The following is a 26,087-nucleotide window of genomic DNA, read 5'->3' as shown; positions in this document are numbered from 1 at the left end:
ATTATGAAAAAGTTATTTTTTGGACTAAAAAATCTACTAACCCTACCAAAAAACCATCAAATAGCCCTAAATAATAAATTAATTAATTTAGTTTATATAAAAGAAGGTTTTTAGTTTGTTTTTTTAAAAAAAAAACAGTTATGAGTTATTTTAGTGATTTATAAGTATTAAAGAAGGAAGATGATTCTTTCTCTTCAACGCAAGTTTAAAGTTTAAACAGCCACCATACTAAAGTGAAAGCAGCGTCGTTCCGTCGTCCTGGTCTTTTGATACGAGAGAGCCATAGCCAGCAAAATCTCAATTTTACAAAATCCAAAAACTTCACTCAGTCGTTCCATCAAACACCTTATGGGCAGAGGCAAAAGAAAAAGAAAACCCCATAACCAAAACCCCATCAAAAAACATCTCACCGCACCAACGAGACCAACTCCAAACCCTAAATCACCACCACCAATCTCCAATCCAGACCCTAAAAAATCCCCCACCTTCCCATCATATCTAGAAACCCCTAATCTCTCCCCAAAAATCAAACTCCTCTGCGAAATCATCGCCCGAACCCCCTCATCCACAGTTGAATCCGTCCTAGACGACACGGGCATTTATGTCTCTCAATCCGAAGTTGAACAGGTCCTTAAACTCTCCTACTCGTTCCCCGGTCCGGCTGTTAAGTTCTTCCGTTGGTCCGGTTTTCGGCTCAACGATAATCACAGCCCGTATTCATGGAACCTTGTTGTTGATCTTTTAGGTAAGAATTGTTTATTTGATGCAATGTGGGATGCAATTAAGTCTATGAGAACAAAAGGGTTAGTTTCCTTAGCTACATTTGCTTCTGTTTTTGGTAGTTATGTTATTGCTGCTCGAGTTAAGAGTGCTATCATGGCTTTTGAAGTTATGAATCAATACAGTGTTGTCCGCAATGTTGCGGCTTTGAATTCGTTGTTAAGTGCTATTTGTCGAGATGGGAAGACTGTTGATGCTATGGATTTTTTTGCTGTGGCTAAGCATTCAATTCCGCCTGATGCTGATACGTATGCGATTTTGTTGGAAGGGTGGGAGAAAGAAATGAATGCTGTTAGTTCTAGACAGACTTTTAATGAAATGGTTAGGAGTATTGGTTGGGATCCTGTTAATGTTCCTGCTTATGATACTTTTTTGTGTACTTTGATTACGAGTTATAATAATGGGTTAAAGGAGGCAATTGAGTTCTTGGAGATGATGCAAGAGAGGAGGTGTTATCCAGGTGTGAAATTTTTTAGGCTTGCAATGGAAGAGTGTTTGAAGGTTAATGACGTTAGAGCGGCACGGAAGATTTGGGAGGCAGTGGTGGGGAGGAATGGGTTTAAACCTGATGTTGACATGTATAATTTGATGATTTCGTTGTACTGTTATAGTAGTAATATTGATGCGGCAGAACGTTTTTTTGACGATATGGTTTATAATGGGGTGTTTCCTGATAGACAAACATATAATGTTTTGTTCCAGTTCTTAATTAAGAGTAGGAAGTTAAAGGAGGCATCGGTATTGTATAATGAGATGATTAAAAATGAATATATTCCTAACCAAGTAAATTGCAGTGCTGCAGTTAGGGTGTTTATGCACTCGAAAGACCCTTATATGGCTATTAAAGTTTGGAAATGCATGATAGAGAATTATGGGTCGGACTTGGAGGAGACTGCGAATTTGCTGATTGTTGAGCTTTGTGACCTCTGCATGGATCCTGAAGCATTAAAATATGCTGATGGTATGATTGAGAAAGGAATTAATCTGAGCTCTTCCTCCATGACGAAATTGAAAATTTGCCTGAAGCATGCAAGAAAGGAATTTGCGTATGAGGAACTTTTTAGAAAGTGGAAAACTCCTTAGGTAAGTTAGGCCTAACTTAAGCATTGTATAATATGCAGAAGGATGTTTATACATGTGTATTATCTTTGTGTTCTTTTTTATCTAAATAAAAGAATAAAAGAACACTACTTGATACTTGATGAATCTCTTGGCTTACTAGTTCGTGCTTTTTCTTATATTTTGGAATAAATATATATCTTCTACAATAATATGAGACGCCTATCTAGCTGATTAGATCTATAGATCTTTATTTATATGATAAGAATAATGTTCTGAATATTTACTTTCCATGTTCCTTACAGAAGACATGAAAATCATTTCACTTGTGTCCATTTCCTAAGCACAATGATAATCGCAAATACTAAAACTTCCCCTCATAGAGGGATGTAGAGAAAGGGTTTTTTTTATTCTTGCCTTCTCATCTGCTTTTTACTGGTTTTATTTATTTGTTTATCTTTGTAATTAAAGTTGAGTTAGGATCTAATGAATAGCTTGCGCATATCCTACTTAGATTGATGTCTACACTGGCATAGTGAAGTGTATATGCCTTATAGATAGCAAGAAAAGGATGAGACAAACCATAAAATTGTAGCTTCAATTTAGATTAACCTCTATTAAGTTGAGTTGGGATGTAATTTCTTCCTTCGGTGGAATACATAGAACTTTTGACATATCGACTTTAGTAGCTCTTAGGAAGATTGCATCTGTGATTTTAAGGAAGATTACTTGTATGAGTCTAACTTGGTTCTTGTTATTTCTTTTTCCTTCTGTGGCGCATCAAATATGTGATTATCATGACTCATGAGTGCAATATTCTCTCTTAGGTGATACGCAGATTTGTTATTTTTCATGCGCGCTAACCTTTCATTTAGGATGGATCGATCTAAATGCTTCAATGCTACATCCTGTTCCTAAAAGGATTCTCGTATGTAAATGAGTCGCACCAGAAACAAACGATGATGTGTTATCGTGGAGAAGTTCAGCTTTCTTTGAAGACAATCTACTGTGAAACTTCTCTGTTTTGTCATTTCTCCTAATCCTTGCACCAAAATTGATTCTCCAACTGTGTATAGTTCTGTTTATCATATCTCATTATCTTGTTTGCTTCATTTTCCCTTGCTTATACTTAATCCCTAATTTAAAGATTTAAGTCTCCTCGCCAATTTGTACATGTACGATGTCGGATGTAGTACTTTACTTTTGTGCAGAGGTTAAGACTGTAATTTATTGGTCATTTACTTTCTTACATTCCAACATTTGAGATTGTCTTAGTTTTGAGTAAATGAGATGTAAATTGGAAAAGGGGTAGCTTAATTTAATTGAACTTTTTGTGTACTGTGCTTTGGAACATTCTTCTAATTCTTTGGTGTTATTAGATCTATTTATGCTATAAATGGGATTCAATCAGCTCTTATAATGAACTGTGATTTCGTGTTAAAAACACTCTCCTCCACTCTCACCCTAGAAACTGAAACACTCTCTAATATTTAATGGTAAAAAGTTTAAAATGATCTTAAATATTTTTTTATTTTTTAAATTAACACATACTAATTTTAAAATAACAATTCAATCGTTATAATTTTATAATTTTATATATTACATTATCATTAACTAAAAACATAGAGGACTTTTTATATTTTTTTAGATTTGGTCGGACTTCTTTAGATGGGTAGCTACCTGATTTCTTCTTCTTCTTCAGAGACCAACTCATCTCTTACAGAGACGAAGGGTAGTTGCCGGTCTAAGAAGTCTAGTGGGTTTTGGGCAGCGGTTGCTGGTGGTGGTGATGGAAAAGGAAAAAACGATGGGTTTATCGGTTTAGGGGTTAGGTTAATTAGAGTTAAGTGTTTAATTAGGTTAGGTTATTTATAGTTAATTAGAGTTAAGTATGTCCAGCTGATCATTCCGCTGACATCTTGCATTCACGCCTCCGTTTGACTGCCACTCAGGGATATAGTTGTAGAATTCCGACCGAGCGAGAGCGCTCAAAAAACTAGCAGAGAAAGCAAAAGAAAAAAAAAGATGAGTAAATAAAATTGATTATGTGGAATTTGGAATCCCACTCCCTTTTTTTATCAAAAGGATGAAACAGATTTTGCCAAATTTAATGTAAAACTGATATAATTTTGCTAATTTTAACGTTTTTGATACTTCGTACTAATATTAGAGGGTAGAATGATTCTTTGTTCTAATAATAAAATATAATCTTACAATAAAGTTAATTTCTAGACTTCTGGTCAAAGTGGGCAAGTTGAGATGAGAAATTGGTGTCTAAGTTTTCACTTCCCCTGGAATGCCCAAAATAAAAATACTGAAATTCAATATATTTTTATTATAAAAGATATTTTTTGTCTAAAATGAAAAATGTATAGAACTATTTGGAATGCAAAGACACATTAAGTCAATAGAGTATTAGGTGCATCATAAATAATTAGTCATAATAAATAAAGTATAAAAACTTTCATATGAAAGGTCAATTTAAAAACCCTCACGACACTTTACCAAGTATAATAGTAGTATTTTTCAGTATTCATATATATATACACAATTGGAAAAGCTAAATATACATATATATACAGGCCTGATAAAAGTCATTCCAAATGCAAGTAGCCAAAATTAAGAAAGTTTCCAGAGTATAAAAGAAGTATGGTTTACCAAGGTTAACTTACTTGAGTTTTGACACTTGAACCTTTTACCCACATATAGTAGATTATCTAACATAAATAGCACTAAAAAATATATAGCATTATATGAATTTTACTGGTATATTTGACTAGAGAATAAAATCATTGTTATTACATGTAAGTAAGAGACTTGTTTAACATCATTTACGCTTGCGTATCTCACAGACTTGTTAATTGACACTCAAACTTGAACTCGATTAAAAAAAAAACGAGATTAATTTGTTTGCTGTCATTATTCAACATAGCAAAATTTGCTATGTTTATTGTCTCGTACATACTAATTTAATGAAATACGATAAGAAAGCATTGCTGGAATAGCTCAGTTGGTTAGAGCGTGTGGCTGTTAACCACAAGGTCGGAGGTTCAACCCCTCCTTCTAGCGTTTCATTTTTATTTTTGTTGCATTCAGAGAGTTTTTTTAGTACAAAAATAATAAATGATAACGTGAGCGGCAGGATTCGAACCTGCGCGGGCAGAGCCCACATGATTTCTAGTCATGCCCGATAACCACTCCGGCACGCCCACCTATATGTTCGATTATAATCAATTTCACTTCCCCCTTGAAACTTAGCTCAATACAAATGGAAATTAAATTACCTATATTTAGGAGAGTTATAGGCTCAAATTTTATTTGCCTTTCAAAAAAAAAATGTTTAATTTAAGTGTCGATAGCCAAGTTTAAAAACTTGAAACGATGAGAGGAAAAATTGGTAAAAGTAAAAAAACATGGGTAGATAAATGAAAACAATATTCAAAAATAATTAAATGCAAACAATACTAATACATACAAAATTACACTAGACTTGTGCAAGAATTATATCTAATTTGGATGTCTTATAGTTTTTGATATAGATGTCGATCTAGTTGGACTTTAAGGCTTCAAGCTACCTTCAGAAAGTCTAATAACTTATAACTGGCCAAAACCAGGGAGGCAAGGATGATGGATCTTTAACTAAAAATTGAAGTTCGAGGATAAATTTAGGTATATGATTTGATATCTAATTATATTTTAACACCTAATCCTAATGAAGTAAATGGCTGAAATCCCAATTTCATGTTCAAATCTCCAATTGTTAATGCAACAATAAAATTATATAATAATTAATAATGAAAATAGACTAATAATGGTGTGTTAAACGAACTTTTACCTAAAATTGGGAAAAAGTCTCAATACAAGCTATGATTAAATAATAGGCCTAATCACTCAAAACCCCGTCGCCTTTAGTCCCTTTTGCAAATATATCCCGGCGTAGGAATTTTTTTAATTTTATCATAATTTGTCCTTTTATGTTTTAATTGTACCCTAAAACATTAAATTGACCTCTTTTCACTTGAAAAATAGTTTAAAATAATCCTCCATTTTTAACCTATATTTTCATTAGACCCTAATATTATTAATAATATAAAAAATAAAAGATTATTTTAAATTCTTTTATAAGTGAAAAGAGGTTAATTTAATGGTTTGAGGTACAATTAAAATATAAAAAGGAAAATTAGGGTAAAATTGGAGAAATTCCTATATGATGGTATATTTGTAAAAGAAATTAAAGATGGGGGGTTTTGAATGATTAGCCTTAATAATATTCTACAATACACGTATAATGGAAAGTGGAAGAAATATCAAAACTCAAAGTAATTTATTTTTAGGCCTAATGGCAAAAAAAACCCAAACCTTTACGACTTGTTGCAATTATATCCAAACCTTTTAATTTTTGCAATAATATCCAAATTGCATTTTTTTTGTTGCAATAATATCCAAATTGCATTTTTTGTAGCAATAATAGTCAAATTGATGGCTAAATTTGTTGTTTTCAATTAAGATATTAGGATATTATTATGTTTTGATGTATAATAATATAGTAAAAGTCCCCAAAAATGGCAAAAAACTCAAAAAAATTCACATAAAAAGTGCAATTTGGATATTATTGCAACAAAATAATGCAATTTGGATATTATTGCAAAAATTAAAAGGTTTGGATATAATTGCAACAAGTCGTAAAGGTTTGGGTTTTTTTTGCCATTAAGCCTTATTTTTATAGCAATTGACACAAAACACTTAAGCATTGATTTTGTAATACCATATGACATTATACCTTCTTCATGTGGAGAAAATGAAAGAAAAACTAGAAATCTTCCGATTCACATTAATCTATACCAAATAATTAAATATATTATGGTCCATGAGCATATAAATGCACCAAAGTCACATGACAAGCATGTTAGGGCTACAATAAATTCAAGATGCTTGTATCAATTTAAATTTAAATTATGGATGAAGGGTTTTGCATTGCATAAATTATCAAATGTACAATTTAAGTCATGTGATGTGATATTATTAAAATTGATAGGAATTTTTTTTTCAACTTCTTTCACCTTTATGCCATACCATTTTGTTCAAGTTCTTAATTTCAAATCGCATTTGCTTAATTAATTTACCTAACATAGTAGATGGCCAATCAACCATATTAATGTAGCTTCTTCATTGTATGGTTTGCCATAATGAATTACCCAAATATTGAGGTTATCTGGTATTCCTCTCTTCCAATGAGTTCATTTAAGTTAATAAATTATCATAATTTATGGTCATGTCCATTTGTATTTGTGTTGACATTTCAACCATTAAATCACTCTTGTACTCCTAGCCAAAAAAGATAATTAAAACTACTCCAAATTGTAAAAATGTGGTCTATAAATTCTTAAGAAAAAGATTAGATGACACATAAATTTGTACATAAACAACGTTAAATACTAAATATCTCACAATAAATTAAGTGATTTATAAATAAAAGTTAATGTTATTTAGCCTATAATAACTTATTTAGTGTAAGATGAATTACTCATTTCTAAACTTAATGAAATTTATATATGATACTAGATATTAGTAAAATTGATTAACCGTGAGATAATTATTTGATACTCCTTTATAAAGATTTAAAGTTGAACTAATGGAGAAGACTAAATCCAATAATGATTAAAAATACATTAAGAAATGTTAAGAATAAAGATTTTCTATCGCAAATGCTTACTGGCTTGTTGTAAAAATAACGTGGCACATCCGTTGTGTGGGATAAACACTCAGAATAAAGATAACAGGTCTTTCATTTTCTATTTGACTGTTTCAATTTCTCAAATTTTCACTTTTTAATTCATTAGATTTTTAAACGAAAATTTATTTAAGGACCATTTAAAAATTCAATTAATTAAAAAATAAAAATTAAATTTCCAATGAACCAAATGAGATTCATTTAAGGATCTAATAAAATTAAAAAAATAAAAATTTAAAGGTTTGAAAAAACAAAATAAAAAATAAGAGACCTGATAAGTAATTTTAGAGTTCTCACAATAGAGTTTAGCCTAAAAAGAATATGTACATGCTACCAAAAAAATAAATGTAAGACTTATAGAATTAATTGAGCACATAAAATATTCGTGAATGAGGTTATTCGATTCAATGCATGTAAAGTGGGGAAGGGGTCGGCAAAATAGGGCGGCTCTCTGGCTGGGTTGCCGGGATTGGTTGTTAAAAGTTGGAAGATGTTGGGTTGGGTTGGGTTGGGTTGGCTGCTCATCTAACCACATTACTCATCTTTGTGTGATTCTTGTCTTCTCAATCATTTTCTTTTTCTCCTCACCAATTTCTTTAAACCGGTTTGATAGCCAGTTCTTAAGGGTGAAGTTGAACCAACAATATATATTGAACTAGTTTGATAGCCGCTCATAATTTGAAGTAGTTGCTTGTTTTTTTTTTGTCAAAGGCTGAATTTCATTAAATATAATGTGATACATAAATGAACGACTCCTCAACACATTTGAGTGAGCCAATTCATAACAGAATGATGAGTACTGCAGAAGCAGTTATCGACAACGGCTTTTCTAGCCACCATGTAGGCTACCCAATTGTTTTTCCGGTTTACATATGAAAATCTAATTTCCGAAAAATGAAAAATTAGACTAAGAATATCTTCAAGAACAACCCCGGCATCTCTGTCAATATTTTTTAAAGTTAATTTATAACCTTTTCTCATAAAATTAATTTATAATTTTTAGTTTATGTGATTTATGATTATTTTGATAGATTATCATAAAAAATAAATAATTGAATTAATTTTTAAATTATTATATATATCGTGTTTGATTTTGAAAAACTAATATGCTATTTAATTTTAAAAATATTGCATTTATTTTGTTTACTTTAATTTTAAAATAATTTATATCTTATTAAAGATTACAATTATTATAGTAAAATAATTTAATATTCTTAGTTTATTTTCTAAATGATTAAAGGAATTTTCGTAATTCTAACTATTTTTAACATATTATACCTGAAAATCAATCAGTTTTACAACTAACCTATTTTTTTTATATAAAAATAGTGCATTTTAGAAAAATCCACCAACAATAACGCCACCGACCACCACCATCGACTAGTGGACTTCAGTCAGGTTCCGACGGCCAATAGTCAGAGACCGGTGATAAATTTTATATTATTATAATCATGTCAGAGTAAAGATTATGATTTAAATTTTAAATAAATTTGACGATTGTAAAATTTTGATGGTGGATCTAATTTTAATATTTGATGCAATTTGGTGAATTTTATATTATTGTATTCATGTGACGCGAATTTTAAGTGGATCTATGTATAGTATTTTATATGGACCTAAATAAATTTTATATTGTTGTATTCATGTCAGGTTGAATAATTTAAGTTTTAAACAGATTTGACGTGGAGTTTGAGAAAATTTTGTATCAATATTGAATTTTATTTAAAATATTTAGATGAACTTTACATAGATTTAGGTGCATTTTATATTATCACATCGATATCATTAAAAAAAAGTGGATCTTATGTGAACTCTACAATTTTATTCATTTTAGTTGATTTTTAGTGCATTTTTATTGTATTATGATAAATGTTAATGTCTAGATTAAATGCAATAATGTTTAATTTACTGTTTAAGTGTAATTTTTACGTAAAACCGACATATATTTAGTAACCGTTAGTAACTGATCAACAGTCAACAGTCAATAGACGATTGTCGGCCCACCAGCGACCACCATCGGCCTGACAGATTCTGCCCAGTTCTAGCAATCGACCATTGTTCGCGTCGTCGGATCACTATATGACACTGCCGAACCACCACTTTTTCCATTTTAATAAAAGTAAAAGTAGATTGAATTTTTTAAAGTTAAAGTAGAAAATGATAATAAGTGTGTTTCAATAAATGTGTTTCAATAAATAAATTATTGAAAAGGATTAACTATATACTTTGTTCATGATTATAATAAATCTTTCTATCTAAATAATGTTTTTCCTAATAATAATTATATCATTGTTTCTCTCTCTAGTTATCTTGTAATGATTCTTAACATATGACCCAATATGTATATATGTAAAAGAAATAGTTAAATAAATCCATAACCTTCTCTCTAGTTGGTACTCTCTCACTCTTGTTTTTTCTTGTTTGTTGTTTGGTTCCATCTTATTGAACAAAATTTTGTTTTTGGATGAAATCTTATTGAACTAATTAAATGCTATATGTCCACTTCAAGTTCAACCTTCCCATCAAGAATCTCTTTTTTTTTCTCTACAATAAATCAAACTCTCTCTTTAATTAAATAACTAATACCAACAATCAATTACCAAACCCAATTCTTTTATTTTTTTTGTTCATCTTCTTTCAATCACATGTCATCTTCTCCTTCTAGTCACATACATTAATCACCATTTGCATACATTATGTACATAAATATAAATACTCTAGACATAGAGAGAATAAAATTTGTTTCTCACCCTTGAAGTAAAGCAAGCAGCTTTATTTTTGTTAACTTTTTAATATTCTCTCTCATTTTCTGGTTTTTTTGGGAGTTTGTGCTCTCTCATTGAGATCTATAAACAAAAGATAAAAAATGGGTCTCTTTCAAGAAAGCTTTACTAACTCAAGGGACACTCAAAGTACTGATCTTTGCTCTTGTTCTTCTCATTCTGATCATTATTGTGACAATAATGAACTCAAGTTAAAAACCCTTGTAGCAAAAATGGTTTGGCAACTTGGGTTTTCTTGTTTTTCACCAAATGACAACAAAAATAAAATCAAGAATGCAAATTTGGAGCATAACAAGGCTTGGTTATTAGCTGAGTCTGGTGGTGGTGCAGAGTTGATAAATGGTGATCCACAGTCAGTACATTCTTCTTTTAGGTTTAGTTTTTGTTCTCAGGTTGAGCTTGAGTCAATGAATATGAATTCTTCAGCTAATTCTGCAACTGTTTTAATGGTGAATTTGGATAATGGGTCGATGAATGAGTCTAGAAGAACTAAGGAAGTTAAATGGAGGAGAATTCAGTCTCTTGAGAGGAGTATTTCTCCATTGGCTAATTCTTTAGTCAGATTTAGTTATAGTGAAATTCTTGCTGCTACTTGTAGTTTCTCTAAAGGTATCATAAAGATGCTATCTTTTTTATATTTTATGTTATGAGTTTTTGATTTCAATATGCATATTTTGCTTGTGTTTTTGAATCATTAATGTTGTATTTGGTAGGCAGAGTTTTGGGAAGAGGAGCTTTGAGCTTTGTTTTTAGAGGGAGAATTGGATTTTTGAGGACTTCTGTGGCTATTAAGAGACTAGACAAAGATGATAAAGAATCATCAAAGGCATTTTGTAGAGAATTGATGATTGCTAGCTCTCTTCATAACCCTAATATTGTGCCTCTTGTTGGTTTTTGTATTGATCCAGAAGAGGGTTTGTTCTTGGTATACAAGTATGTCTCTGGTGGTAGCTTAGAGCGCCATTTACATGGTATGTTAACTTGTTTTTTTTCTTTTGATTAGTAATTTTCAGTAGTTTTTTATTGATTTGTAGAAGAATAAACTGCAAGATTCAATCAAATTTGTCGTAATCGACCAGTTAACTTGTTGGTTAACCGTTATGGAATGCCTTTTTGCAGAGAAGAAGAGAGGAGTGAAGGGTAGTGCAGCACTTCCTTGGTCGGTTAGGTATAAGGTGGCATTAGGAATTGCACAGGCAATTGCATATTTGCATAATGGAACTGAGCGATGTGTTGTTCATAGGGATATTAAACCTTCAAATATACTCCTTTCCTCCAAGAAAATACCCAAGGTGACATTTCTTGGTTGGGTTTGTTCATTTAATTGCTTGAAATGCAAACAATTTAGAGTTAATTAGTCCATTTATATCATTGTGATTGATTTTATAATGTGCCGGTGTTTACAGCTGTGTGATTTTGGATTGGCTACTTGGACTTCTGCTCCCTCAGTGCCTTTTCTTTGTAAAACTGTCAAAGGAACTTTCGGGTAAGATCTCGGTCTTTAATTGTTCAGAACAATTTTTTTTTTTTTTTTCGTTCATTTATTGATATAAAATTTGAATCTACAGTTATCTGGCTCCTGAATACTTCCAGCATGGGAAAATATCTGATAAGACTGATGTTTATGCTTTTGGGGTGGTTCTCTTGGAACTAATAACAGGGAGAAAACCGATTGAAGTAAAAAGGCCTTCAGGGGAAGAGAATTTGGTTCTATGGGTAGGCTATTGAACTTATTTTTTTGCACATTTCATTTGGTCCTTTTACTTGTATGCTTGAGTAAATTGTTCTCTAGATGTTTCCATCAAGAATTAGGTCCTCCTATTGCATTGAAATTGTGGAAATATATGCAATGTCGTGCTATGATGCATCGGAAACGCTATTTTTATTAGAGTTCACAGTATAAAGTTTCAGAGTTTTAGAAGTACTTTTGGAAACAGAACGCCGAAGTGTAGCACTTGGTGAGTTTTGGTGTAACATACACATCGTGTTACTGTACCTGATTCTATAGCTTTAACTTTGCCCATGAGGCCATGAGTTCTATACAACCTTTTTCTACCTTGTGGGAAATTCATGCATTTTGATGGTTTTCTGTTTGCTTTCAAATCTGTTTTTCATTTGGAACATTCAATATTAATATTATGATGCCGTTTGTTAAGCTGAAGTAACATTATGCTGAAGTAGATCAATCTGGTTTGACGCATGAAGAATGAGTTTGTTTTGTTTTTTTTTTACTTTCATAACATAACAGTGTGCATACTACTTTCCCTTCGATTTGCACTGAGAATGAAAAGTCTCACATCTTCATTCTTCTACTGCTTTCGAAACAAAAACAGATAAAATCAGCATGAGAAAGTAGCAAATTGGTAAAAATTGATAACTAGCTTCTCGAATGCCAACACCCATCAAAAACGTGCTTATCATTGAGTATCACCAATCCAAGGATTTCTGTCTTTCGAGAAGTAACTTAGATATTTGTACTGGATAAGTGGATATTACTAAAACATTAAAGAGTTTTCTGCCAAAACTACAAAAACATAAATATCTAGTTTTCTTGTATTTACACTGCCGGCATTATAAGTCATCTGTTCTAAACATAACCTGCCATTCTTTTGCAGGCTAAACCTCTACTGCAGAAGGGAAAAGGAGCCATCGAAGAGTTGCTTGATCCACGGATTAAGTATACTTTCAGAGAGACGGGACAAATTACCCAAATGATTCAAGCTGCCGCCGCCTGCGTAAGTAACGAAGAATCACGGCGGCCAGACATTAATGAAATTATCGGTATACTTAAAGGTGAAGAAGAGCCAATTATATGTACCAACAAGAAGAAGAGCAATTTTTCTGGAATTATAGATTGCTACCCTCAACTACAACAGACGAAAAGCGAGATGAATAGTCACTTAGCTTTGGCAATGCTAGGAGTTTCGGAACTCGAAGACGACGATCACCTTTATTGTCGTTGAAGCAAGGTCATTAATTTAACTATATCTGATTTTTCTTTTTCTTTTTTGGTGTTTTGTTGATTCCTTGCATAGGAAGTCTTAGAAATGAGATTTGAAAAGAGTGTTAGAAAGTTGTAAATAGAAGGAATCGAGTGAGAAACTTGTGTAAATAGATATACCTTCCCTTCTTTGGGGAGAAAGGTGCCACTAGATTTTTGTTTGAAAGTTTTAGATCTTCCCATTTCACAGACTAGATCATGTGTTTTTAAGGGTCTGCTTGATGATCAATAGATCATGGATTCGAATTATTTAATTAACCCGTTTGCATAGAAACAGAGTTTATGTAAGAGTTACTCAGGAAATAAAGCATATATTATAATATTACTATTCCGTTTTACGCATTGTGGCTAGGGTGCATTCAGTTCAAAATGAACCGAACTGAAATTTTGATATTTTCCAAAATCGAATCAAATCAATTTTATAAAGATTTTAAATCTTGATTTGGTTTTTGAGTTTGGTTTGCACTAAAAGTGAACCAAAAAAAGTTTTACTTTCAAAACCGAAAAATCAAAACAAAATTATCGTTTAGTTCAGTTTTTGCACAGCTCTACTGTGGCTAGAATGCATGTAATATGGACTATCATTTTATTTCTATATGATCACTTTCTTTGGTTACAAAATCAAATTGAATTGCTCAAGAAATTTAATTTAACATTGATACAAAGAAATATAGAGACAACTAGGAGACAAGTAGTTACATTTTAACTACCAAAACAAACCTGTCACAATCAAAAATCCCAATTGGTACTTCTTTCACAATCATGAAAACAAAAACAAAATTTAAAATTTAAAAAACCTTAGCAACATCTTTCATCAATCCACGGTTAGCTTTAGCAAACTCAGTGAACTCATCAAATGAAATGAAACCATCACCATCCGTATCAATCTCCGCCATCATACGTTTAACCTCGTCGGCCGTGACGGAGCCGAGAGTTTTCAAGCAATCTCCAAGCTCTGCTGAAGAGATTTTGCCATCTCCATTCAAGTCGAATCGCTTGAAAATGCGGTTACGCTCAGCCTGATCCTGTGCTTCATCACCCATGTTTAATATGAATTTGAATGATCAAGAGAAAATAAGAAAAGAGTTTGGTTTTTAAAGTGTTAAGAGTGTGTGTTGTGTTTAAGGTTGGCCTTTGAATTCGGAATTATAGTGTAGGAATTGATGAATTTCCTGAAAATGCTCCAAGTTTTTGATCTCTATTATGCCATTTGTTGGATTTTACCAATAGTTTGTGAGAAATTTTAGTATAAGAACTGAAGAATAAAATGGAAGTGACAAGTATTGCTAAAAATAGTAGTACAAATTATATTATTTATTCATATACTTTGTCATGATATGACATCTAATGCTTGGCCATAATGAACCAGTTCGCTATGTAGGGTTATAAATCCTCATTATATGTACGACGTTTGATAGATTAAATTAAATATCCAATAAAATTCAAGTTGAATTTAATTAAATTAAACTTTCAAAAATATTATATTAATGACTAATTTAAGTTGATATTTAATTCCATAATATCAAATGATATATATATATTCAAATCTTATATGACAAATTAGATTTAATTTTGAGACTTTTACAAAAATTATCTTTTAGTAAAATGATTATGTTTCGTTCGTTCTCAACTTCAAACACATACATGATTCTTTAGAATTCTATTTTTATGCTTCATTTGTTAAGCTCGACCTTGCTGTAATTAAAAACTTTGCCTTCTTTTTCTTTTTCTTCTTCAAATTCCAAATCACCTAACATTCTCCAAACAGAAAATCATTTTATCAAATCTAAAAAATAACAATTCAAAGTTGAAAAATACATCTTTTTGTGTTGTTATTAGAGTGACTTTTTTTTTTTGGGAATGGGGGTTTATATTTAGGCGTAATGTCTTAAAAAAATCCTGACCTTTCATCCCCTTTTCAATCATACCCTGACGTTGCAAATCTGTCAATTTTACCCTATTTTATATTTTTTCATTTCAATTGTACCCTAAAGCATAAAATTGACTTTTTTTTATTTGGCAAAAATTCTCTAAATTGACCCTTTTTGCATTAGATTAACTTTTTATATCACACTAATTTTTTTAATGCATCTGACATGTTTAATAAAATATTTTAAAGACTAGTTATATTTAATTTGATTCTCTGAATTTACTTTTAAAATTTCAGTTAAATTCCTCTTAAATTTTACATTATTAATTAGATCTTCAAATGAAAAATTTGATAAAAATTGTTAAGTTGGTGAAAAGAGATCGGGTGACGCTGAAGGGAAGAAGAAAATTTGCAATGATAGTGTATTTGCATGCTCTTATAGCATCAGCATCCATAAATTAATACCTCTATAATTATCTCTCTTGCAAGTACAGAATACAAACTCATCATCCTGGTATTGGATTATAATTTCTCATCTCAACTAGTGTTATGGTAATTACAGCGTAATGCAAGGCGTTAATATAATCGATTAAATTACACTCGATAAATCATGGTAAAATGATAATCTACAACAATATGAACTAGCTAGCAATTTTGATAGGATTGTTTAAGCTAATTAGATGAAACTATGCTACAAATTTCAGTATGGCATTCAGAACAGCTTCTCGAGTCGGTAAAGCCGGAATAGCACCTCTCTCTGTTACAGTCAATGCACCGCAAGCATTAGCAAACTTAAGCGCGTCTCTAAGTCCGTCTTCATTCTACAAAATTGATATATTACAGGATATTAATTGTGTAAATGTAAATGCCACCAGAATTTCAAATTATGTGTGGTCAGTGGTTAGCAGTATCACGGAAATTAAAATATATAGAGAGAAAATTGCATACTAAAAAAATTGAACTTTAGTATTTTATCCATACGTATAAAAGTTAAACTATTAAGAGTTTAAAAGGAAAGGATTGTGCTACTACAGATGACAAGTATATATAATTAAATATGTGTAAGTGTAACTAAGCATGGTTCAAGTTTTTGCAAACACAAACAGTATGTAGCCTTTTTAGTCTTAATGGCAATACCTGAAGCAAAGAAAAATCTTCAGCGAGCTGCGATAATATTCCAGCTACAAAAGCATCGCCGGCACCTGTAGTGTCTATGGCGTCAACCTTTATCCCCTTCACTCTCCCCTTGAACTCCTGCCGATGTATAAAAGTTCAGTGTTGAATAGACAATTGTCAAGAGTTGGAATTATCCCATGCTAAACAACAAATTGAAATATAGTATGATGTTTTCGGCATTATTTTAACAATTTGAGAGTTTATGTCTGAATTTATTTTAGCATTTTTGATCACTCAGATAAAAAAAAATACAATGAGCAACATGAAGTTTGATAGAGTAAAGAAAAATAGTCATTAAATGTCACCATAACAAGAAATACTTTGATGCTCACCTTTGTATAATACCTGCAACCATCTGAACCCTCGGTGACAAGAAGCAACTTAAGATTTGGATGAAAGAGTTTTTGGACAACAGCATCATCATAAGGATCTTCTCCTTTAGTTAAAAAAGATATCTCTTCTTCACTTATCTGAAAAATAATTTAGCAGTTTTAAGTGTCGATAGTATCTCTGTACACAATATGCTGCGCCTCTAGAAAAGGCAACGAAAAGTGGTTGGTGACGACAGAAAGCATCTTAATCTATCTTTAAAAGGGATACTACCTTCTTCTTTTTTGAGAGAAAAGGGATATTACCTTGATAATATCAGCAAGTTCCCAAATGCTAAGAATGCCGTCTCGAGCACTCTCAGCAGAAGACCAGAGCGGAAGCCTGAGGTTAGGATCATATGACAGAAGGCTACCAGCCTCCTTTGCAGCTTTTGCTGCTGCAATGTGGGCCGACTTGCATGGATCAGTTATAAGACTTATAGAGCCATAATGAAAGATTTTAGCCTGTAAAGAAAGCAACTACTTCAGAAAATTGCTTGAATGTTGTTCACTGTAGAGCAAATAGTGATCAAAACTGATAAGATGAACCATGCAGGAAATATCACTTTTAGTATTTATTTCTTTTCTTACACTGTTACACATATAACAAGAAGGCTGTGTGGAGTCCTGTTGCAAACTGAAAATTATTTCCTAGAAAGGTAACCTTAGAAGACAATAAGCTAGAGTTCAGGCACTGGTAGTAAAATGAAGTCTGACATGCACATATGCCGGAAGTCACCTAGCTACATGCCATGAATCATGTGTTATTGAACTGATTTGTATGGAACATGACTATTTGTTACTATTTTCTTCATTTTACTATTAGTAGTTTTTCTTTCGATTGATTGCACAAAGTAACAATAAAACATACCTTCCTAATCAAATTTAAATCAAGTTCAGCTTCTTCAAGCAACATATCAGCACTAGGATTACGGTAAAACATGAACTCGCGTTCTCCATCCTTCCTCAGTGTAACAAATGCTAAAGCAGTTCGTGCACCAGGATCAAAACGCATTCCTTCATTGTTCACATTATTCTCCTTCAAAATATCAGCAAGCATGTATCCAAATTCATCCTCACCCACCTGTGCGCCATGAATCAGAAAATATTTTCCAAATGATGGAAAAAAAAAATCATTTTGGATACATAACCCAAGATAAATAGATCAATTTTATCAGAGTGCACAAGAAACAGAGCTTATGTACTATTGACTTCAGAGCAAAGGTTTTTTTGATCAAGTAAAAAGAAACTTGCCATTTCCAGCTTTTGAATTTAGGTTGGTCAATCATCCATATAATTAGGCTTCAAGTTAAAAGTTAAAACTAATTTTTCCTTTAACTTTTTTAACCATGAAATTCACTGTTAAAAAGGTGATCTATAAGTTGTCCTTTTAATAAAGTTGAGATGCATGCAAACTTAGCGACTATTGGAAGTCAATGATTAAGTTATATATCTCTATAGCATTGTCAAAAAACAGGGTTAACTCTATTTGGGATGCCGTCAGCAAACTTCAAACTCGTCCTATCAGAATCTTTCTGTTGCAACTTCATCTAGGAATATCATGGATTTGTCACATGGATGAATATCATTCAATGGAATCGATCACATGATTTTCTACCTATAAATGTTATTGTGGGTAAAAAGCTTCAGTTCTTGAAAGCATTTAAGATGAAAAGAAGAGGAATATCAAGGCAATAAAACAATGACAGAAGCACTCAACCCCTAAGTTCAAATAGAAATAAAGGATGTAAAGGTGGAGAAAACTATCAGAAAAACTGCCAAAAACTATGAACCATAGCACTGATAACCGATATATGGATAAGGATCAGAAAAACTGCCAAAAATTATGTATCATAGAACCAATAACCGATATACGGATAAGGATCAGAAAAACTGCCAAAAACTATGTATCATAGAACCAATAACTGATATATGGATCAACATTCAAGTTCTAAGCATCAAAACTACAAGCAAAATCCAACATAATAATACACTTTAACATCATAAAGTACACCTTCACCCAAACCTTCAATGAGAGAATAGATAGCACGAAGCAAGTTCTTTATTGGTCAATATGCATCTGCATGATAATTTATTCACCAATTTCACTAGCAGGAGTCTATCTATATTCACGGCAAAGACAAAGCAAAGCATCGATCGTTACCCAATTAAAGCGACATCATTTTTCATTTCATTTCATTTTCGCATGCTATTCAAAACACTCGCTTTACTAAATTTTATTAACATCTGATAGTTTCTGGTTTATAACACACTACCAAACTCATTTCTTTATACTTCAATTCAAAGGTTATGTTCTTTGTGGGAATCCTAAACCCACAACCCACATTGGATCATATAGCATACTCATAGTAAGAATCCGAACTGCCACTTCTCCGTTTCTCCTTATTGCATTTTGCCTCTGGAATCTAACAGTAAATTTCTGTGTAGTCCTAAACACTTTGAAATTCTAGAATGCCTGTCATATGATTCTTGATCAAATCACACAGCATGCTTGATAGAAAAACCTATCCTTCATCCTTTTGGTCATGAATTTAATTATGAATATAATACCTTCCCGATAAATGCCGAGGAGCCACCAAGACGAGCAATACCAACTGCAACATTTGCAGGTGCACCTCCTGGAGCCTTCTTAAATGCAGGTGCATCGACCAATGAAAGCCCGTTGATGGTTGGGACAAAATCAATCAGCATTTCCCCAAAACAAACCACCAGGGAGGAATCTTGCGTTTCAGACTGATCATCACCTGAAACTGCTTTACCTAAGATAAATAGACAATGTAGGACTAGTTAATTAACAGGTGCAACAAGTAGAAAGCTGTTCATAGAAAGTGCATAGATCGTTGAAAATAGAAAAATCTAAAATGAATTTTGATACAAATTGATTTATGAGATCCTCATAAGTCAAATCTACGTATATGCATTCAGAATTCCAACAATATAGACATCCAAAGGCATTATTCCTCACTTAAGGCCAGCCGCAAGAAAATTTTACCATATAGTAACAGCAAAATTGATACAAAAATAATAGAGTAATCCAAAGTTAGATCACTGAATTAAGTAGGCTAAAACTATTTTCTCTCAAAGAAAGTTAATTAGATTTCAAAATGCAAAATTATAAGATTTTACCTTCATGCTTTTGTTGCAACAATTAATTTGGTTTCATGCCTAAAATGAAGGTTATGGTTTGAGTTTTACTAATACTCAAATTCTGTGGCATAAGAAACTCTTGAACCCCAAAAGATCTCACTATTGTCGAACCAATAGGTATCCATTCCGGACAGGAAACATAGCAATAATAGAAAAAATAGCATAAAACCTCGGATTCTTTGAAATTTTATTCCATTGTTAGTATCATATGTTGTTTAAAATTCCTATTTTGTACTACGGAAAGAATTTATATTTCCTTGAAAATCTAATATTTTGACTCCAAATCTAATTTTGTTCAGGAAAATTAATAAAATTTTATAAAGTCACGTATCCTAGTCAACCAGTATATATACATATAACCTATTAACCCTAACCATAAAACACTACCCCCAAAACCTAACCTTAACCTAAAATACAAAAATTCAAAAGCAGGACTCTTTTTCTCAATTCTCTGCGATGGCTGACCCTAATGAGGAGATGACAAAGATTTTCAACAAGTTTGACAGAAATGGCGATGGAAAGATTTCTGTCGATGAGATTAAAGAGAGCCTTAATGACTTGGGCGTCAAGGTATCATCAGTCCAGTCCCTGATGGAACAATACGATAAAGACAATGATGGCTATGTTGATATTAAGGAGTTCGCCGAGCTCTACAAGAACTGTGGGTTAGATGGCGGAATGCAGGAATCAGATCTCAAGGATGCTTTTGACGTGTATGATATTGACAAGAATGGATTGATTTCTGCAACAGAACTTCATTCAATTTTAAATAAGATTGGAGAGAAAGTCAGTGTAAGTGATTGTATTCGTATGATTGGTAAAGTTGATAAAGATGGTGATGGGCATGTCAATTTTGAGGAGTTTAAGATTATGATGTCAAATTTATCTTGAAGTTATAGGAATTATGTTAGGTAGTTGACAGTGTAAAAGATGTTAGTTTGATTAAAAAGCTTAGTGCATTGATCCTACGAACTATAATAAGCTATTACGTAAATCCTATGTTTTTTTTCTGATTTTTACTTTCTAAAAGTTATTCTGCATAAAGGATAACATTAATTTTGTGATTTTCATCTTACAAATTGAAGCTATTGTATAGCTATTTGCAAGGAGGAACCTTAATTTGTTATTTTTGATGAAAAATTGTTTACAATACTGTCAATATTGCAGACCTAGTTGAATTGGCGAGAAATTATTAGGTAGACCGAGTCTACCACGTCATCCGTAGACTAACTAAGCCAATCACATTATAACACGTCATTAAAATGATGGCAAATGATGGCAATATTATAATATCATCATTAAAATCTGAACACATTTATTACAGTATATCCATCATTTTAATTATGTGTTATAATGTGATTGACTTGGTTAGTCTACGGATGACGTGTTAGACTCGGTCTACCTAAGATTTTCTATGTGATCTTACTTCGGCAGTAGGGAAACTTGTCGAAAAACACTGTTTTAGCTTATCTATAACCTATTCCTATAAATAATAAGGTTTAATGATTAAAAAAAAACATACCTTAACAGGTGCAGCCAATTCGTATCAAACATTTTTAAAGACAGTAGTTTTAGCTACTTTTGCATTTTTAGCTTAGCCATTTTTTAAATTGAATTGAATTTCAGCCACCCGAAAGCCTCTTTAGGTGCGAAATTATTGTTCTTTTCAATAGAATTTAAAAAATGCCTATAATTCAAAGCTAAATATGCAAATAAGGCTAAAAGGTTTGGTTAGAATTCAGCACAATAGCAAAGATTTGATGTTTTTAAGTCGTTAAGCCTAAATAATATTGTTGAAATAGTTTCTATTCTTGTGCAACTTCATTTCGTATTAAATTGACTGCGTAATAGAATATAACGTGCAGAAACTATCTCATTCAGGAAGCAGCCCGAATTTCCTCTACTGGAATTTTCAACCCATTATTGCATTTGCAATCAAATGCTGCCAAACCTATATGAATAAATAAGGCTCTTTCAGGGTTACAGCTCCTAAATGCATCTGTACCAGCTAATTAAAAGTATATAAACAACATCCCTTATTTTGACTAACAAAAAAGCCATTTAATTACTCACTAAAACCTCCATAACAAAGATTAGAAGAGACACACTAATTCTAGTTCTAAATGTACTGCAGCAAGCTATTTTCTTCAAGATTATAAAGTACCCATAAGATAAAACTAAATTTAAAGCAGATTAAAGAAATGGATTACCTTGTAAACTTAATCGAGGAGACGAGAAACCTGAAGAGAAGGCTCTGACACTCCCATGTCTCAAACCAGAAGCTGCACTCGTCACACTGTTAGTACTACTCAAGCAAATTAATGGGGTGAGCGAGTGAACAGCCATGAGTTCTATTTTATAATCAAATTTATATCAGAAATAAATCATCAAGAAATGAATTTCTGATTGTTTCTGTCTTATATTTGATCAGACAAATAAATTTTAAAATTATTTTAAGACAGTTTCTTGGCTTTAAAATTGATTGGTAATTTGAAGAGGGAGCAACAACAGCATTTGATTCTACTACAGACAGGGAATCAGAGAATAAAATGCCAAATTTGTTTTGTTTTTAATTTTTTTATTAGGAAAGCATAGAGAGTTGGATAAAACTGTTTGTTTTAGCGGAGAAAGCAAAGACAGAGTATAGAGTGTGTTTTTTCTTTTATCGTGAGAAGATAAAAACTTACATCATTTTTAATAAAAAAATTGTTACATTAGCTCAAACTGTATAAGTTTTTTCTATCGAAAGATAGTTTCTCCAAAATTAAAAATTTAAACATAAGTCTCAGGTCTAGCCATAAAAACGGACTAAAATATTATAACAAATGAGACTATTTAACAATTTAATGTGTCAGCCGTCAGATAGAAAACATCACAAATCTAGATTTAAAATAAATATAGATAAATGACATAAAATCTACATATCTAAAAGTTACAATAAAAAACTCTTAGATCCACAACAACCGTCAGAAGTAAGTAAAAATTAAATTTATAAGTAAATCTTGCAAATGGAAACTTAAGAGCATCTAAACTTTATCGGTATCACTTGTTTTAATTGACAAAGTATGTATTTTGACTTCTATGTGTCTAAAGTCATTTATGACTCGGTTCTTGATATTACTCTATACTATAGTTTGTTGGGATATATATCGGTTTTTTGTATTTCCGGTGATTGCTTGGTTGTTAGGCGTTGTTGTGTTTCAGTCCGAAGGATGTATCTCATATTAGGCTCCTTTGTACAAAGTAATTTTATATATTTATATTTTTAATTAAAATGATAAATCTATCCTCATAAATACTTTGTAATAATTTGATTTATCAATTTTTTATAATAAATATATTAAATCTTTATTTCAGAAGCGGACCTAAAAAAGACATACAGTGAGTTATTATTCATTTTATAATTTGATTTTAAAAAAATTAATATAAATTTAAATAGTATAATTTGTTATCTCATAATTTATAGCATTCTCATTAAAGATTTATAATTTTTTCAATTTTATACATCTTATAAACTTTCAATATAGTTTTATCCACTTTTTAAAAATTACGAGTCTTAAATCTACATTGTCCTTTCTAAATTGAAATGTTAAGAGAGAGTTAGTAATTTTTCGAATTTGATGGAAAGTTGTTCAGATATAAAATGATGGAGGTTGATAACAATATAGGTGGATCGGCTGCAAAGATCCAAGGCCCAACCCATGTTTAAGGCCTAAAACCGAGACCACAATCTCAGCTCGAGCCCTGGCCAAATTACTGAATCAATGGCCAATGACAGTCTCAGTGTATACAAAACTTGAACAGCCGAGATAACTCTACATCGGTAAGAGAAAACATCCAATCAGGAGAAAAACCAGTCCAAAACAGTAGCATTCTGATATGAGATAGAAAAAATCTCTTATGATCTTCTGATAAGAGATTCTTTGACAATAGAATTACAAAAAACACATGACACCCTAAACACTTCGACATATCACACGCACAACAAAAAACATAATTGAATCGGTCACACGATCATAATTCTAACAAATTCTGCCACGTAGTCAATACCCCTAACAAACTCTACCACGTCATCGAGGTGACTCCTTTTTCACACTCTTTATCGCTCTTTCTCTTCTTACTTCTTCGTCATACTTAAATTGCTTTTATCGCTAGAATGACGTTTCAGGATCCATTTTCGGCCTCTTTCTAACGGTTCTTTCATCTGTTTCAGGTGGATTTTGATGGACTCTTCTGGCCTAAACCCATTTTCCACACTTTGTAAGACATCAAGTGTAATAGTAAATATCTTAAAAGTTTATTCCGTTACCGATCATCTCTCTCTTTATATATACATTTTAAAATAAAAAAATAGTAATAAAAATTTAAAAAAAAAGAGTGTGATGCAAGGCTTTCATTTGAGGATTGCATCTTGCCTGTGAAAAGCACGCAAGTTGTCGACACGATGGTGCCTTATTTTAAGCCCATCTAACATGCCCTGTCCACTCCCTTTACTCCACTTTACGCGTTACCAGATCACTCTCTGTGTTGTGCCATGGAGATGGAGATCACAGACAGGCCTTCACTTACATTAACTATACTGCCTTGTCCATCTTCCTCTACACAACAGCTCCAATATTCTCCACAAAAATAATACTCACAACACAAGAACATGTTCTGATTGAATTTGAATTATGAATCTTCTAATTTAATAAATATTGTTAATTAATACTATTAAATCAAAGCTCACTATCACTATCATTATCTCTTATTCACTCCACGCGTCTACATTTGAGGATTTACATTCACGTGAACAAAGCTTTATAATATTATTAACTCCTTTGATTAATCTAACGATCAATTTTCTATATTTTTCCCCAATCTAACAGTTGCGATTCTTCCACGTAATGGAACACTCCACTCCCTATCACACCCAATCTTCACACCAAAAAGGAAACATATGGCAGGTTAAGCGCGTGAAAACCGCGTTTTATTTAACACGATCATTAAAAAAAGAAAAAACCTCCAAATATCTCTCTATATAAATACTAGCCAAACACAGCATGACAGTTGACAGAAACTTCAAGTCAAAAACAAAATTTCTCTTTTTGTTTTCTTCATTTATTCTTCTCTGCAATGGCAAAACCAAACCCTAGTAGCTTAGTCGGTTCCATGGACGAAATTCGAAAAGTATTCACCGAACTGGACAAAAACAGCGACGGAAAGATCTCCAGCGACGAACTAATCCAAAGCCTCTCAAAACTCGGGACGAAATTATCAATCGACGACGTTCAGTACATGATGAAAGATTTCGACAAAGACGGCAACGGTTACATTGATTTCGACGAGTTCGTCGAGTTTATTCAATGCAGCGGCGCCGCCGATACTCCACGCGGAGGAGGGAATAAGGATCTGAAGGATGCGTTTGATATGTACGATATTGATAAGAATGGATTGATTTCGGCGCGTGAGCTGCACCAGGTTATGAAGATGGTTGGTTTGAAGAGTAGTCTGAGTGAATGCGCTAAAATGATTCGGCAAGTGGATCAAGACGGTGACGGCAATGTTAATTTCGAGGAGTTCAAGAAGATGATGACTAACGGGTTAGTGTAGAACCGCTTTTATCCGTTTTGTAAATAATTTGGATCGAATGGTCTCTAGTGTCGTTTTGCATTATTGTTTCTGCCGTTTTATTTGAACTTTAGTGCAGCAGAAAGATTAGTGCAAACTCATTATTAGGAGTAGGAAAATGAAATCCATAACCATTGATACTATATGCAAATGTACGGTAACGCCGTTAGGGTTTAATCAACTTCAAGATTTTATTTCTGGTTTGATTGATTGATGATGACGATTGCTAAAGATATGATAATACATAGTAGCATTAAAATATTTGGCCGGAGCTTAGGAAATGTGATTAGTATTATTAAATATGATCATTAGGAATAAAACAATTTTTTAAAGAAGATGATTATGAAATGTGGCGGAAAACAAAGAGACTGAAATGTGGTCCAAACCAACGACATATGCGGCCCAAGTTACTTGGCTTGTTTAGGTGGCGAATATTTTTGGAGTTTACTTTCACGCAATAATTATGCAAGACCATACTTAGCTTTCAATTAAATTATTCTAAGTGAACTTTTTTAGATTGTGCTAGAAGTTAGTAATGGAA

The 26,087-nt window shown here is 32.2% G+C and overlaps 6 protein-coding genes and 2 non-coding genes across 9 annotated transcripts; 5 read left to right on the top strand and 3 right to left on the bottom strand.

The window, feature by feature from the left end:
• Nucleotides 1-165: 165 nt before the first annotated feature.
• On the top strand, nucleotides 166-3,076 carry LOC126679202 (pentatricopeptide repeat-containing protein At1g77360, mitochondrial-like). 2 transcript variants are annotated; one of them, XM_050374183.2, is made up of 2 exons: nucleotides 166-1,863; nucleotides 2,715-3,076. In XM_050374183.2, the coding sequence occupies exon 1, from the start codon at nucleotides 349-351 to the stop codon at nucleotides 1,861-1,863; it is 1,515 nt and encodes a 504-aa protein (XP_050230140.1). In that variant the 5' UTR covers nucleotides 166-348; the 3' UTR covers nucleotides 2,715-3,076. The 2 variants fall into 2 exon arrangements, with proteins under 2 accessions (XP_050230140.1, XP_050230139.1); XM_050374182.2 differs by having other exon boundaries at nucleotides 2,667-3,076.
• A 1,758-nt stretch (nucleotides 3,077-4,834) lies between these two features.
• Nucleotides 4,835-4,908, top strand: TRNAN-GUU (transfer RNA asparagine (anticodon GUU)). The gene has a single exon. It is a non-coding gene; the product is annotated as a tRNA-Asn (tRNA).
• Nucleotides 4,909-4,969: 61 nt separating this feature from the next.
• Nucleotides 4,970-5,051, bottom strand: TRNAS-AGA (transfer RNA serine (anticodon AGA)). The gene has a single exon. It is a non-coding gene; the product is annotated as a tRNA-Ser (tRNA).
• Nucleotides 5,052-9,993: 4,942 nt separating this feature from the next.
• Nucleotides 9,994-13,608, top strand: LOC126679280 (probable serine/threonine-protein kinase PBL7). The gene is made up of 6 exons (XM_050374275.2): nucleotides 9,994-10,962; nucleotides 11,067-11,324; nucleotides 11,473-11,645; nucleotides 11,760-11,839; nucleotides 11,922-12,069; nucleotides 12,969-13,608. Exons 1-6 carry the CDS (start codon nucleotides 10,437-10,439, stop codon nucleotides 13,314-13,316), a joined length of 1,533 nt encoding a protein of 510 aa, XP_050230232.1. The 5' UTR covers nucleotides 9,994-10,436; the 3' UTR covers nucleotides 13,317-13,608.
• A 315-nt stretch (nucleotides 13,609-13,923) lies between these two features.
• LOC126678734 (polcalcin Che a 3-like) lies at nucleotides 13,924-14,445 on the bottom strand. Its single transcript, XM_050373633.1, has one exon. The coding sequence runs from the start codon at nucleotides 14,395-14,397 to the stop codon at nucleotides 14,143-14,145; it is 255 nt and encodes an 84-aa protein (XP_050229590.1). The 5' UTR covers nucleotides 14,398-14,445; the 3' UTR covers nucleotides 13,924-14,142.
• Nucleotides 14,446-15,720: 1,275 nt separating this feature from the next.
• On the bottom strand, nucleotides 15,721-22,594 carry LOC126677779 (probable fructokinase-6, chloroplastic). The gene is made up of 7 exons (XM_050372559.2): nucleotides 22,147-22,594; nucleotides 19,340-19,548; nucleotides 17,640-17,852; nucleotides 17,036-17,233; nucleotides 16,733-16,870; nucleotides 16,362-16,478; nucleotides 15,721-16,045 (listed from the first exon to the last, which is right to left on the bottom strand). Exons 1-7 carry the CDS (start codon nucleotides 22,280-22,282, stop codon nucleotides 15,911-15,913), a joined length of 1,146 nt encoding a protein of 381 aa, XP_050228516.1. The 5' UTR covers nucleotides 22,283-22,594; the 3' UTR covers nucleotides 15,721-15,910.
• LOC126677781 (calcium-binding protein CML24-like) lies at nucleotides 20,193-21,055 on the top strand. Its single transcript, XM_050372560.2, has one exon. It carries the CDS (start codon nucleotides 20,393-20,395, stop codon nucleotides 20,825-20,827), a length of 435 nt encoding a protein of 144 aa, XP_050228517.1. The 5' UTR covers nucleotides 20,193-20,392; the 3' UTR covers nucleotides 20,828-21,055.
• Nucleotides 22,595-24,984: 2,390 nt separating the features above from the next.
• On the top strand, nucleotides 24,985-25,752 carry LOC126676312 (probable calcium-binding protein CML23). Its single transcript, XM_050370490.2, has one exon. The coding sequence runs from the start codon at nucleotides 25,052-25,054 to the stop codon at nucleotides 25,526-25,528; it is 477 nt and encodes a 158-aa protein (XP_050226447.1). The 5' UTR covers nucleotides 24,985-25,051; the 3' UTR covers nucleotides 25,529-25,752.
• Nucleotides 25,753-26,087: the final 335 nt, after the last annotated feature.

The sequence above is a fragment of the Mercurialis annua genome, linkage group LG4, assembly GCF_937616625.2.
Source record: "Mercurialis annua linkage group LG4, ddMerAnnu1.2, whole genome shotgun sequence".
NCBI lineage: Eukaryota > Viridiplantae > Streptophyta > Magnoliopsida > Malpighiales > Euphorbiaceae > Mercurialis > Mercurialis annua.
The sequence above is the reverse complement of the archived record's forward strand: the minus strand, read 5'-3'. Positions and strand labels throughout refer to the sequence as shown.